Raw genomic sequence first — 14986 nt, forward strand, 5'->3', positions numbered from 1 at the left:
CTATAAATACCACCCAGTCGAATTGGAGGACTGTGATAGAGCAAAAAAAATAAATAAATAAATAATAATAATAATAATAATAATAATAATAATAATAATAATAATAATAATAATAATAATAATAATAATAATAATAATAATAATGAGAAAGAGAACTGCAACAACAACAACAACAACAACACCCACAGACCAAAATAATAGTAATAAAAATCCGCGAAACAACACCAGGCGTAAACCAACACTATCCAAGCCTGGACCCAAAATGCAATGTGATATTCTGAAGTGTTTATTAGCGCCTGGGCCCCGGGCGGATCTGTAAGGTCAGAAGGGCTGGAGAGAAACATTGCGTATCCACCGCTTTATCAAGTGGAGGACTGTACACAAAAGGAAGGGAGAGGAAGGATTTCAACAGAGGGTTTGTTGATTTATATATATATTTTTTTTTCATGAGTCTTGAGTAGTATTTTTGTTACTGATTCTTGTGTAGCAGTTTTTTTTTTTCATTTTTGTGTAGAAATGTTTTATTTATGATTCTTGCGTAGAAGTTTTTTTTTATTCTTGCTTAGTTTTTTTTTAAATGGTTGTTATGTAAAAGTTTTATATAACGATTCTTGTGTAAAATTTTTACGTAATGATTCTCGCGTAAAAGTGTTAATGATTCTTGTGTAGTTTTATTTTGCAATGATTCTCTCATTCAGGTAGAAGGCTTCAGGTTTGTTTTATTTTGGGATCGATTGTTAATATATTTTTTTTTACGTGAATTGTTATATGTTATACTTTTTATTTATTGATATTTGCATGTTTTTTTATGAAAGAATAAAGATTGAGAGACCTTTACCTTACAGACCTTACATCTTGTTCGGGTTGCCCCAAGTCCCTCGGTGTGAGGCACCTCTAATGTCTACCAGAGAGTTGCTAGTACATCTTCCGGTATATTTTGCATCTTCCAGTCATGGATGGTCTGGGATGCAGCTTGGATATTTGTCGAGCTTATTCTTAAACACATCTACGCTCACTCCTGATGTATTCCTCAGATGAGCTGCAACGCATTAAATAGACGCTGCATTATCGATGCTGGTGCGTAGTGGATTAATGTCCTGAGTGCTTTCCTTATTTTTCCTGGTATAGTTTTGGGCACTATTAATCTACCTCTGCTTGCTCTTTCTGATATTTTTAGCTCCATGATGTTTTCGGCTATTCCTTCTATCTGTTTCCATGCCTGAATTATCATGTAGCGTTCTCTTCTCCTTTCTAGACTATATAATTTTAAGGCTTGTTGTATTTCCCAGTAGTCAAGATCCTTCTATATCATTATCTTCATTATCAATTCTAGGGGTGAATTCTCTCTTATATCGTTCTGCCAATATGTTGCATATTTCCTTTTTTTCATTCGTTAATCTCCCTTCAATTCTTGGAGGGCATATTTCTATTTTTCTTTTATTCATCTTTTTCGCATATGAGTACAATAGTTTGGGGGTTTGCTTGATATTTACTAGGGTTTTTTCTTCTAATTCCCTTTCTTCATTTTCTTTTGATTGTATAATCTTTTGTTCTGCATTTTCTATCTTACTTTTTAGTTCTATAACTTTCCATGCATTTTTTTTCTTTTGCAAGACCTTTTTTCCACTTTCTGATTTTCTGGAATAAGATCCTTCCGTCTCTTGGTATGCATGACTGATGTTTACTTTTCTTCTTCTGTATATATTTATCCACTATTTTCTCTAATATTTTATATAATATCTCCGTATTCACCTTTATATCATCACTTACGAAAATATTATCCCAATCTTTGTTTAATTCTTCATTTATTTCTGACCATTTTATTTTTTTACTGTAGAAGTTGTATTTTCCATATCCTTCCCACTTTTTCATTTCTTGCTTATCTCTGTTTTCACTTGCTTTAGAATAGACTGTTAATTCTATGACATTATGGTCTGAAATACTCGCATGATGAACTATTATTTCTTTAACATAATTCACCTCATTCACAAATACTAGGTCTAAAGTATTTTCCTTTCTTGTTCGCAGGTGACTTATTTGTTGAATGTTGTATTCTAGTAGCATATCTAATAGCTTTTCGAATTGCCTCTTATCTTCCGCACTACTATTACTCTCTTTTTTATATGTATAAATACAACCACAATCTCCTATTCGTTCTTTCCAGTCAACGAAAGGAAAGTTAAAGTCTCCAGATAGGAGAATAGTCCAGTCCTTGTGATTTCTACATATATCATCCAATTTTTCCATTATTGTGTCAAACTCTTTAGTATTAGGGGGTCTATATATTACTATGTTCATTAATTTTTCAGATTCAAATTCTACCGCTATTAGTTCACATTCTGAGTTACTATATTTCTCATATTTTTTTCCTTGTTTTTTGTCTTTCCCATATATCGAGGTTCCCCTTTGATTCCTATTTTTTTCTATCTGATCTATAAGTTTGGAACGCTTTTATTTGATCGTCATGGAATACCAGGTTTCACTTATATTCATTATATCTATTTTTTTTTCAATTTGGGTTAGTTCTTCTAAGTAGTCTATTTTTCTTTTTGAGTTAATCGTAACTAAACCCTGTGCATTCATCACTATGATGGTTTGTGTGTTTTCTCCTTCATTTAATAAGGGTAATAATAAAGATTTTCCCACGTCTCTTTCCTGTTCTGGTATGTTGTTCTTTTCTTCATTTCCAGAAATTCTGACAACTTTTCCATAATATTTGATCTTCCTTTGTCATAATTATTCATTTTGTGTCTGAATCTGCAATTTTCTCCGCATCTGCAATATCCTCTTGCATCGTAAATACAGTATTTATCTCTTGAGCTGTATCTTGGAGCTGATGCTTGGAAATTCTTTGCTGACACTCCATATCGCGGTGATGGCTTGCTTTTTTCCATCACCTCATATTCTTTGTTCCTCTCTTTATTTGTTTCTTTCTTATTTTGGATTTTATTATTTGATTGATTTATTTAATTGATTTTGATTCATGGCTACAGGGTGCATAAATTTACATTTTTTGTCGAACTTACATCCTTTTCCTTCTTTTAGGTTTTTACATATTTTTGGATGTAGATCTCTGCAATCATCCCCATAGCCGTCTAGGTATGCACATTTACCACATATTTCATAGTTGTGACATACCTTGGGATGTTTGTAGTAACATCTTTCTCCGAATCTGCAATTCCCTCTTTTCAAAAGGGTGCAGACTTTGTCTTTCTTGTCTATTTTTTTCTCTTTCCCATCAGTGTGCAGATCTGGGTAGAGCCTCTTCGGGATTTTATTTTGCGTTGTCATGTCGTAATTTATTTCTTCGTATGTATGCTGCTTGATTGCCTCATATGTAGTATCAATGAGTATCTCTGCATCCATACTTTTATCTTGTTCTTTGTTTTCCTTATTTTTTTCTGTCATTTCAGTTTTGTTTACTTCCCTTCCATTTTCCTCTTCTTCTTCTTCCTCTTCCTCTTCTTCTTCACCCTCAACTATTTGTACATTAAGTCTTGATTTAATAACATTGTCTATCCATGATAGACATGTTGAGCAAAATATCCTGGTATCCTTACTCATATCTTGCATTACTTCAGCACATTCAGGATGCGTTGGAATGTTGCATGCATAACATTTTCTGATCAGGTTTTGTGGATTAACTATGCTATACCACTCCTTACACAGTTTGCATGCTTTTGGCATTCTTTTGCCTACTGCATCAATTAGGATATTCACAATGTTCACCTTATTCATTTTCTTTGTCGGAATATATTGATTGATGTAAATTTTCTTTATGAATCTCTTGACCACTTGGATTTTATTTGGAACTTCTTCAATTCTTTTCAAGATGTTTTCTGTTGATTTGTTCCAGTTTGAAGGCTCATATCCTTCTAATATGTCTATGAATGCTTTTGTATCTTTTTGGTTAGGGCTGTTGTTGATCTCATAGATGAGAAATGCAAGCTCCCTTCCTGCTACCTCATCGTATTACAAATCTGCTAAACATGCTAAATTTCGCCATTTCTTACCACAGTTGGAACTTACTGCCATCTTGATCTGATTTACAGTATTCACTTGATAAACTAACTTAGTAGACGCTTTATCCTACTATTTTCACACTAATCTTATCACCGACAGTTCACGAACACTTCTAGATATTTTTCGATTTCCAGACGTATGTTAAACGCGTGATATCTGTTGATTAATCAGACTGTCCGAGGGAATGTCTCAAGAAGGCAAAATGGCAGAGAGAGAGAGAGAGAGAGAGAGAGAGAGAGAGAGAGAGAGAGAGAGAGAGAGTAGAAACCTGAATAATCAAGAGGAAAAACATAGACCGAGGAGGTTTTAATACATTTATTTCTTTCTTTTTGTATCTGCACATCTTTCCTCTGAGAGAGAGAGAGAGAGAGAGAGAGAGAGAGAGAGAGAGAGAGAGAGAGAGAGAGAGAGAGCTGACCCAGAGGAAAACTAGAGAGAGCCTTAATAAATAATTTATTACTGAGTCAAGACAAACACAAACACAAATTTAACTCTCTTAAAGGAAAGTCAAAAGATATTGATGTAATATAAACAAGGAAACATTAAGTAAACCAACTTTATAAATCACACATAAAAACCAAAATATCAATAATCAAAAAATCTCATTGGTTACTCACAGTGAACTCACCACTACCCTTGGAAAATCTGGGAAAAATAACCAGAAAGTGCATTGCATAAATAATATAAAAACAATAATCAAAAATAATGATTCTAACTGAAAAAAAAACATCTGAAAAAAAAAATAGTCTCACCACTAACTAGGTAAAGTCTTAGAAAGTTGTAAGGATTTCCTTCGTAATGGAAATCACTATAGTTTTACTTATCTTATAAACCTCCCTTCGACCCCCCCCAAAAAAAAGCCTCAGCAGTCTTCCCTTCGTAATGGAAATCAAGACAGTTTTATTTCTCATACCCATAATCATTCCTTACCTTTTTGTACCCATGAAAAGGAGGGATGTGGAAAAATAGGGCTGGGCTGGTGATGGGGATGGGTGTGTGTGTGGGTGGGGAGGAGTGGGAGGCAGTGGGAGGTAGGCAGGAGAGGTAATTTGGTGGGGACGAGGGTGAGTTATGGTCCGATGATGCAAATGCATCGTATATGACATGATTTCAGCTGTCTAACCAACCATGCTAAGTACATGTGGCTGGGATATAAATTTTTCCCGTCTAAAAATGTATCGATATGTTGCATATGTTGTCACATGTATACTGACTCTGTGTTTAGATAGCACTGGGTGGAATATATATATATATATATATATATATATATATATATATATATATATATATATCCACCCAGTGCTATCTAAACACAGAGTCAGTATACATGTGACAACATATGCAACATATCGATACATTTTTAGACGGGAAAAATTTATACCCAGCCACATGTACTTAGCATGGTTGGTTAGACAGCTGAAATCATGTCATATACGATGCATTTGCATCATTCTCTTCTTCTTCCTCTTTTTTATTATATTATCATTTTTTTGATATATAAAGTATATATAATATATATATATATATATTTTATATATAGATATATATATATGTAATATATAGATATATATATAGATATATATGTATTATATACATATTATATATATATATTTATATATATATATATATATATATATGTGTGTGTGTGTATATTAGATATACTTAATATATATCAAAAAACTGATAATAATAATAATAAAAAGAGGAAGAAGAAGAGAAAGAAGAGGAAGAGAAAAAGAAGAAGATGAAGAAGAAAAGGAAGAAAAAAAAGAGCTCCCTAAAAACAAAAAAGTTAAACAAGAATAAGTAAAAGAAGAGAGAGAGAGAGAGAGAGAGAGAGAGAGAGAGAGAGAGAGAGAGAGAGAGAGAGAGAGAGATCTGACGTGAAACGAAACAAAAGCAGGAGGTCGCTACGGATGCACAGATCCGAAATGCCATTTGATAATCTGGAGTATTAATTAGCGTCTGATCCGCGGGGAAAACTGTAAGGGCAGACAGTAAGGTTTAAACTGTAAGGCCAAAACGTCAAGTCAAACTGTAATGCAAAACTGTAAGGTTAAACTGTAAGGTCAATCTATAAAGTCACACTGTAAGGTCAAATTGTAATGTCATCACTGTTTGTGTAGGAATCGCTTGCACAATGGAGATATACGTAGGACTGACCAGTTATTATCTAACTGCTTCCTTAGAGAGAGAGAGAGAGAGAGAGAGAGAGAGAGAGAGAGAGAGAGAGAGAGAGAGAAACAGGAATCCTGGAAGAAAAAATATTCTGAAACGAGAAATAAAAAATCGTGTAAAATCGAGAATCAAATATAAAGAAAGAGAACAGCGAAAGGGTAAAAAGAAAAGAGAAAAATAAAATAAAAAAACAATGTAGCCTCGCCACTAACGAGTCTACAGGCATCAAAAGCCTCTCTCTCTCTCTCTCTCTCTCTCTCTCTCTCTCTCTCTCTCTCTCTCTCTCTCTCCAGAGAGACTCTTTCAGATCCGATGATCATAGCAGTTTTATTCCCGTGGTCCCTATTTTTGTATAATTTTTTTTCATATATTTGTAGAGAAATGAGTGAGTGGAAAGGGGAGGGGAGGGAGGGGAAAGGGGGGGGAGGGTAGGAGAACGGGCATGGTGGGAGGAGGGTATCCCTAGCAGTTCTATTTATATAGTTTCCGGATGTTAAAAATAATTTTCTTCTAAAATATTCTGTACGGGAATGAGTGAGTGGGATGGGAAGCGGGTAACGGGAAGGGGGAGAGGGGAGGAAGGGGTTGGGTGGGTGGAGGTTATCTAATGAAGATCAGAAGGGAGGATGGGCACGGGGGGTCACGATCCTATGACGTACAGGGTTCTAACTGTCAAACCAAAAATGTTATTTAGACTTATGACTGGGAGATATAAAAATATTGCACGAAAATGTTGCATATTCATCTTCTCATCTTGCATTTATGGACAAATGTTGATTTGCAATTGTGTATTAAAGTTGAAGAAACTGGCGTAAGTAATCTTGGGACTTTAAAAAACTAAAATAATTTCGTGTTTTATATAGCAGACATTGTGTAATTTAGGGAAAAAGGAATAGACTCCAATCAATCAACATTTCTCTACGTTCTCTGCATCCTTTGGCAAATTATTTTTCCCTGGAATTAATATTGAGACTAACTTACCATCTCCAATCTTCTATCTTATGGCTTCGATAACTTACAAATACTAAAACGGGGCTATCGATCTTCGCCTCACAAAACAAAACAAAAGAACTATTTGTTGTTGAAATGTCAAAAATTCTAGTATACAAGGAGGTGAGTGACCTTGAAAGTTAATTAGGGTTACCTTCCTGTCTAATAAAATCAATCTAAAACAAAAATTGCAATAAAACAAGTAATATATAAACAAGAATCCTCACTTCATGAATAATAATAATAATAATAATAATAATAATAATAATAATAATAATAATAATAATAATAATAATAATAATAATAATAATAATAATAATAATAATAATAATAATAATAATAATAATAATGTCTTACCAGTGAACAGACGTCTAAAAGCCCTTATAAATTCGTGGAGATTTCCTTGAGGCAATGCTGTTATATCCTGTCTTATGTTGGATTCCCCAGGCCTTTCCCCTCGAGTCTCCCCTGCAGGTGGGGATGACGTCGAGGAATCAACCCCAGGTAGCACCTGGGGCCCTGGGCAATTGCAGTGTTCTGAAAAGTATCGACAAGTCGTTAGAGTTTGGAGTGAAAGAAAATAATAAGGTGTTTACAGCTTCCCTAAGGCTCCATTGCTGTCACCCACTTATTTAACATTTTCCTTTAATTTCCTTCCAACTTTCCTTCTTTCATCTTGCTGGTCAACTTCTCCAACTTCTTCTTTTCAGTGTCTGAAACTCTGAATAGTTGAAAGTGGCCAAATTTTCAAAAATCACTTATTATTGCCAATTTTTTTTTTCAAGAAGGGGCCATAAGATGACGTCACTGGTCATACTCCATAAAAGTTCCTGTAGAATATGATTTTTTTATCTATTAGAATAATAACAGCTTCATGATAGTTATTGAAAATACACAACAAAGAAAGACACACTCTAATAGCTTCATGATAGTTATATAAAATGCACAACAAAGAAACACACTCTAATAGCTTCATGATAGTTATAGAAAATGCACAACAAAGAAACACACTCTAATAGCTTCAAGATAGTTACAGAAAATGCACAACAAAGCAAGACACACTCTCTGCACAAAAAACACCACAGACTTAAAAGCGGCAAAAAAGAAGAAAAAAAAAATCTTCCGCAGGACTTAGGCAAAGATTGTACAACGCTACTGTCGCTATAAAGCAGATGTTTTATTGCCCCATTTCCTGCAAGGAGGCGCTCTTGCAACTTCTTATTAAGGTGCAAGTTGCAGCGAGGTGCTGGTGGCGGTGGTAAGCAAGTGTGAATTCAAGTTGCAGAGATTGCACACACACAAGCAAGGCAGGGCCAACGTCATTCTCTTGATGCTATCGTTACGATTTATTGTAATTCGCACGACAGAAATGACTATAAATAACGCGGAAATTAAGTGCCCCTGTATATTCGCCATTAGATAGAGCGAATACGCAATTTAGACACAAAGTCAAGAGCTGGGACCTACAAGGTCATTCAGCGTTGAAAGGAAAATTGAGAGTAAGAGGATTAAAAGGTGTAACAGGAGGAGAACCTCGCTGTTGCAATTTGAAACAATTGTTACAAGAGGGTGGAAAGTAAGACCAAACTAAGACCATGAATGGAGGTACAGTAAAATGAATGAAAGGGGTTGCAGCTAAGAAACTTTCGTAATGCCTACAGTGCACCGTCTGAGGTGCACTGTCGGGATTTACGGGACATATTTGCCGCTATGACGCAGTACGTTTACATCTGAAAAGAATGTGTAAATGGACTTTAACGTTGAGAATATGAAAGGCATAAGATATCGAACTTTCTTTATAGACAAGAATTCTATATTACCCTTGTGATACAGGCTTTGCTAATGACATGCAAGATGAATTACTCATTAAATACGTAAATCGATATTTTCCACATTTAAAGACATAGTCTCTTTAATTCTAAAAGGAAGAGAATAAAACAAACCAGGCTTCAGTCAATCTAAACTCGTTATATTTCCACTTCTTTCGTTTATCCCAAACCGCTTGGTATCTTTCATTATGGAATTGCTTATCTATTTATCTATAAATGTTTGGTTTGTATCACAAATATCGTAACTGAATACTTACGCTCCTCCACACATACCCGTTTTCTATTCTATCATCTGGTTAATTTTGCTTGTTTATTTTATAACGTTACGTCTCACCTAACACTCCTGTTACTTCATGTCTTCACAGCCCCTCCTAGAAATGACAAAATTCGCTGTCTACGAAAGTACACAGTCACCTGTTTACGTTTAAACGAAAACCAGACAAGAAATAATGGACGGAAACTAGAGCTGAAGAGATACAACACATCCCACTGCGGGAACTTCTGCACTTACAAGATATGTGACAAGTGGACCCAACTGCCACCAGAAGTTGTAAACAGCAACAGTGTGGAAGAGTTGAAAAGAAAGCTAGACAGAATCATTAGGACGCTGTGAATGAACAGTAAAACCAGCTCCTACAGATAAATGAGGGCACGATGACTCCTCGGATGGACTAACAAGTCTTTGAGACGTGCTAATCCTTGTAACTCTCTCTCTCTCTCTCTCTCTCTCTCTCTCTCTCTCTCTCTCTTGGGATCCTGGACCCTGGTAGTTGTAATAGCACATAGCCTACAGTCTCTCTCTCCCTCTTCTCTTATTTTTCCTATTCTAACATTTACTTAAAAATTCTCTAACGACTATATACCCGTGCAAACGTTTGCCTCAACTATCTATTCGCCATCCCAAACGTTTTATCTCTGAGAACTCAGCTCCTTTCTTTCCAGGAGTCTCGTATTTCTAGACTTATCGCGTCTCCTGTCTGTCGTGACTGCATTGTAGCCCCCAGCCTCACCATTCAGCTGGGATTCTGCCGCTGCCGCTTGCAAAAGCATGCAAGAAGCATTCAACTCTTTTAGTCTAGGCATTTTTTTTCTCTCCGCCTTTGTTATATCGCTTCTTGCTTGCTTGGTTATTTTATCCATTTTTTTATTCATTTTTTTTTAGCTGGAGATTTTCAGGCTAGCATTCTGTTTTTAAATTTTTTCCTAGCGTATAATAATTCTTGTTTATACCTGATTTATAATTGTCCACTGATAATTCTAAACAGACATTGAAAGAAAAAAAAAGAGAAATACAGAAAACGTAATTAATAAATATACAAGAAAAAGGTAAAAGCTACACTCCCTGGGTTAACATACGTAAAGAATAATTAGGAAAAAATATTTCTAGCAAAAATAAAAAAAGTCTCTGGAAGTAAAAAAAAAAAAAAAAAAAAAACAATAAAAATACATAAAACTTAAGTTATAAATATCGGAAAAGATGAAAACTACACTTTCAGGTTAACCTTTGTAAAGAATACTTAGCAAAAAATAAAAAAAATTCATTGCTAGCAAACAAAAAAATCTCTGGAAGCAAAATAAAAGACAATAAATTTACTGAAAACAGAAATGATAAAATAAAAAAAAACAATAAATTTACAGAAATAAGAAATGATAAAATAAAATAAAAAACAATAAATATACATAAAACTTCAGTAATAAATATCGGAAAAAATAAGAATTACACTTTTAGGTTAACCTATTCAATGAATACTTGGCAAAAAAAATACATTTCTGGCAAACAAAACAAAACATCTCTGGAACCAAAATAAAAAAAACAATAAAAATACAAAAAAACAGAAATGATAAAGTAAAAAAACAATAAATATACATAAAACGTAAGTAATAAATATTGGAAAATATAAAAACCACACTTTTAGGTTAACCTATGTGAAGAATACTTAGCAAAAATAAAACAATAAAATATATTACTAGCAAACAAACAAAATCTGGAAGCAAAATAAAAAGAAAGAACAATACAAATACAGAAAACAGAAATGATAAATAGAGCGAAAGGGGTTAAAAAAAAAAGAAGGACACACTTCCTGAAGAAGGAGGAACAGGAAGTAGGAGTTCCATCCTACCGAAAGGCAAAGGAGATAAAGACCCCCGTCATTATATCCCAAGGCCGCCTTCTGGATGCTTCTATGGACGCCATCCGAAGGACGCCGAGGTCCTTAATGGGATATACCGTAGGATCCCGGGATCCCCGGGACTCTCTCTCCTCCTAACAACAGCGACCGCCCTCAAATCATCTCTAAGGATGCAATGGCAGGATACCGGGTAAATAAATACGTGAGTGAAGATATAAATAAATAAATAAATACACATTCCTATAGACAATTGCCTTTTTTTTTCTTGAAATACTTTAATTTAGATGTGTTAAAAAACGGAATATTGTGTTTTCTGTCATTGAAATAAATATTATTTGGTGTCCTTATCGGGAGATGGTTGTGACAGTGTTTATACATACACACACACCACACACATATATATATATATTATATCAATATATATATATATATATTATATATATTATATATATATAGAGAGAGAGAGAGAGTGAGAGAGAGAGAGAGAGAGAGAGAGAGAGAGAGCGTCTATGTACATTATCATTGTCTTTCCATACTACTTGCCCGAACGAAGTATATGACCGACCACTACTATCTCCCTCTAAAGATGCCCTACCCACCTTCCTTTCTCTCTCTCTCTCTCTCTCTCTCTCTCTTCTCTCTCTCTCTCTCTCTCTCTTTGTATCGCTTTTTTACCAAACAACATAATAACGGGGCCGGAATCAATACGGAATGTGGGAGTAGTATTTACGGAGCTGCCTTCAGCTATTTGACTCTGCACAGCCCCTTTTGATCAGCATCAAGGGACAGACATGAAAGGACGCAAATCAGATGAGCGATAAAAGTATTTCTTAATTAGCCCCAGAGGAGGAGAAGAAGAAGAAGAAGAAGAAGAAGAAGAAGAAGAAGAAGTGAGGAAGGAAAACTGCATCTTTCTTTCTCCATCTTCTTTTTTTTCTTTTTTCTTGATCGAGGGGCAGGAAGGAATATCACATATACATATATATATATATATATATATATATATATATATATATATATATATATACTATTTATTTATTCGTTAATCTATTAACTGGCTTTTTTTTTCTTTTAAATACGTGATCCTCTCTTCCCTTATAAAACTCATTACTTCTGTTACTGCTTTCCAATGAACACCATATTCTTTGGAAGCTTAAACTTCAACTCAATATATAAATATATATTATATATATATATATATATATATATATATATATATATATATATATATATATCATGCGTATTCCTCATATTACCAAAATCTTCTTTTTAAAAGAACGTAATATTCTTCATCATTATACATCTCGACTGAAGAATGAAAATTTAGACACAAGCCTTCAGGTCACCAGGTCACCTTTGTATGAATCATGAAACACCTGCAGCTACCTCCTGATTGGTTAAGGAGATGTGAGCTTACCATTAACACATGCAATAGTCATCGTCTAAGAGAAAACAAATACCTTGTCCCATTTGAGATTTATCACTTTTTTTGGAAGCTTATATATATATATATATATATATATATATATATATATATATATATATATATATATATATATATATATATATATAAAACTATCAATCTTGAATTGCTACACTGTACAGGCTTTTGAATTATTCATAACAAACTGATTCGCGCATTAAACATCGAAGAACATGATTTCTCAACGACCTACCTTTACCAATCACCAAACACAATTCTTCTGTGACCTAACCTCCACTAATCGTCTGAAGTGACCTATCTTTAACTATCGAAGAGTCCTTTACCTTGGATTCCCATGCGTCACTCATCCCTGTACAAGTAACAATCAAGATCTATAGACTTTGGTAACAATGATAGCTTACCGTCCACTGTTATTAGAGGCGGGAGTGAGAGCTCGGTGGTGTTTGGTGCAAAAGAGACCACTTGGAATTCTCCTCTATTTTCGTAGCCTTTGCAGACGTTGATAGTAGTTTCCTGTGATGAAAAATAAATTTTAAAAAATTTGTTGTTGTTGTTGTTGAAAAAATATTATCTATCACTGAGTAGAAATGGTGAATATTCCGGCTTCATAAATCGTACTTAATACTAGTTAATTATAACTATGGTGTTACTTTCAATTCATTTGTCCAAAATATAAATTTTTCATTGTCCAAAATTGGTGAGCAGTTGAGCTACCATAATCTTAATTAATACTAAATCTAACCTATGATAAATGACTTGTATTATATATTGCTTCCTCCGGCATATGTGATGACATAATCATTGTTTATTAATTCGTGCCAAATTTTATCTTTATATTGGTGCAAAAATATTATCTTTTGTTGAGTAAAAATGGGAAACATTCTAGATTCATATATTTTTTTCAATACTACAGTCAACCTATGATAATTAACTTGTATCATAAGTAGCTGCCTGCAATGAATGTCATCACTTAACCATTATCTATTCATTCGTGACAAAAAATATTTCATCGGTGTTTTGATGTAAAGTGTTACTTTTTTATTAAGTAATAAAATGGGGAAACTTTAGATGGTGATTCCCTCAGCAAATACAATCACTTAACCATTGATTGTCATTCACTACCACAATTATCTATAGGTTTCTTGTTTATTAAAGAAAGTAAGTATTAATACAAACTTAAACTTCTACAACAAGCTACAACTAACTCAGTGGTCGTAATATCAAGAAATTTAATTATACCTTCGGTACACAAATGAAGACGAAAATCCCAACATATATTTGCTTTCTCTAAGAGAGAGAGAGAGAGAGAGAGAGAGAGAGGTCTGACTAAACCAGAGGAAAAATATCGACTGAAAGTTTTAATAAATTAATTGTTACTTTCATTTTCAATCTGTTTATCCTTCCTCAGAGAGAGAGAGAGAGAGAGAGAAGTCTGACTCAACCAGAGGAATAATATCGATTGAGTTTTAATAGAGAGAGAGAGAGAGAGAGAGAGAGAGAGAGAGAATTGAAGCCTGACTCAACCAAATTTTCTTTTGAAATTCGATTGAGTTTTTATAAAATATTATTACTAAGACTTTGAATCTGAATATCCTACCTCAGAGAGAGAGGAGAGAGAGAGAGAGAGAGAGAGAGAGAGAGTAGAAACCTGACTCAACCAGAGGAAAAATATCGACTGAGGGGGTCTTAATAATTATCATGGTCGGTGGGGCTTTCCGCTGAATCACCTTTTCGGGAATTTCGCCCACTTCCGGATTCGTTCGAACGGCTCAGGACGAATTATGGAAATGTCAGTCGTTCTTTTCACTACTTTCACTCGTTCGTCATATGAACGTCAACTTGAATCAAGGTTAAACTTGGAGTAATGAGGCTTTTGATATTATTTTTTAAAACTAATTAAATTTTCCGTGCATAAAAACCAATGTTTGGAAGTTCTGAGATTTACATATATATATATTTTTTCCTAACCCAATTAGGTGTTGCGTGTAAAAAACCAATGTTTGGTGTCCTGGGTTTTTTAATCCTTTTTTAAACCAATTAAACCTTCCCGTGCATAAAAACCCAAATGTTTGGAAGTCCTGGGATTTATAATATATATATATATATATAATATATATATATAGTATATATATATATATATATGTATATTCCCATATATATATATATATATATATATATATTAAACCCAATTAAATTTCCCGTGCATTAAGATCAATGTTTGGATGTCCTGGGATTTTTAGAAAAAAAACTTAAATCAATTAAATATTCCGTGCGAAAAACAGACAATGTGAAAAAGCGAAAAAAGTGCGAGACGGTTTGACTCAGAGACTTAATCCTCTGTTCAGCCAATGAAAACGCAGCGCTCACCAGACAGAGCACCTGAGACACAATAA

The 14986-nt window shown here is 34.0% G+C and overlaps 1 protein-coding gene across 1 annotated transcript in view; it reads right to left on the reverse strand.

Moving 5' to 3' along the window:
- LOC135200076 (uncharacterized) overlaps positions 1-14986 on the reverse strand; it is a 148725-nt gene that overhangs the window by 23458 nt on the left and 110281 nt on the right. Inside the window, exons 11-12 of the mRNA XM_064228412.1 lie at positions 12995-13106; positions 7549-7728 (exon numbers count right to left, since the gene is read on the reverse strand). Of these exons, the coding sequence (XP_064084482.1) occupies positions 7549-7728; positions 12995-13106 (292 nt within the window). The remainder of the gene's footprint in view (positions 1-7548; positions 7729-12994; positions 13107-14986) is intronic.

This window comes from Macrobrachium nipponense, chromosome 11 (genome assembly GCF_015104395.2).
Source record: "Macrobrachium nipponense isolate FS-2020 chromosome 11, ASM1510439v2, whole genome shotgun sequence".
NCBI classification, from domain to species: Eukaryota; Metazoa; Arthropoda; class Malacostraca; order Decapoda; family Palaemonidae; genus Macrobrachium; species Macrobrachium nipponense.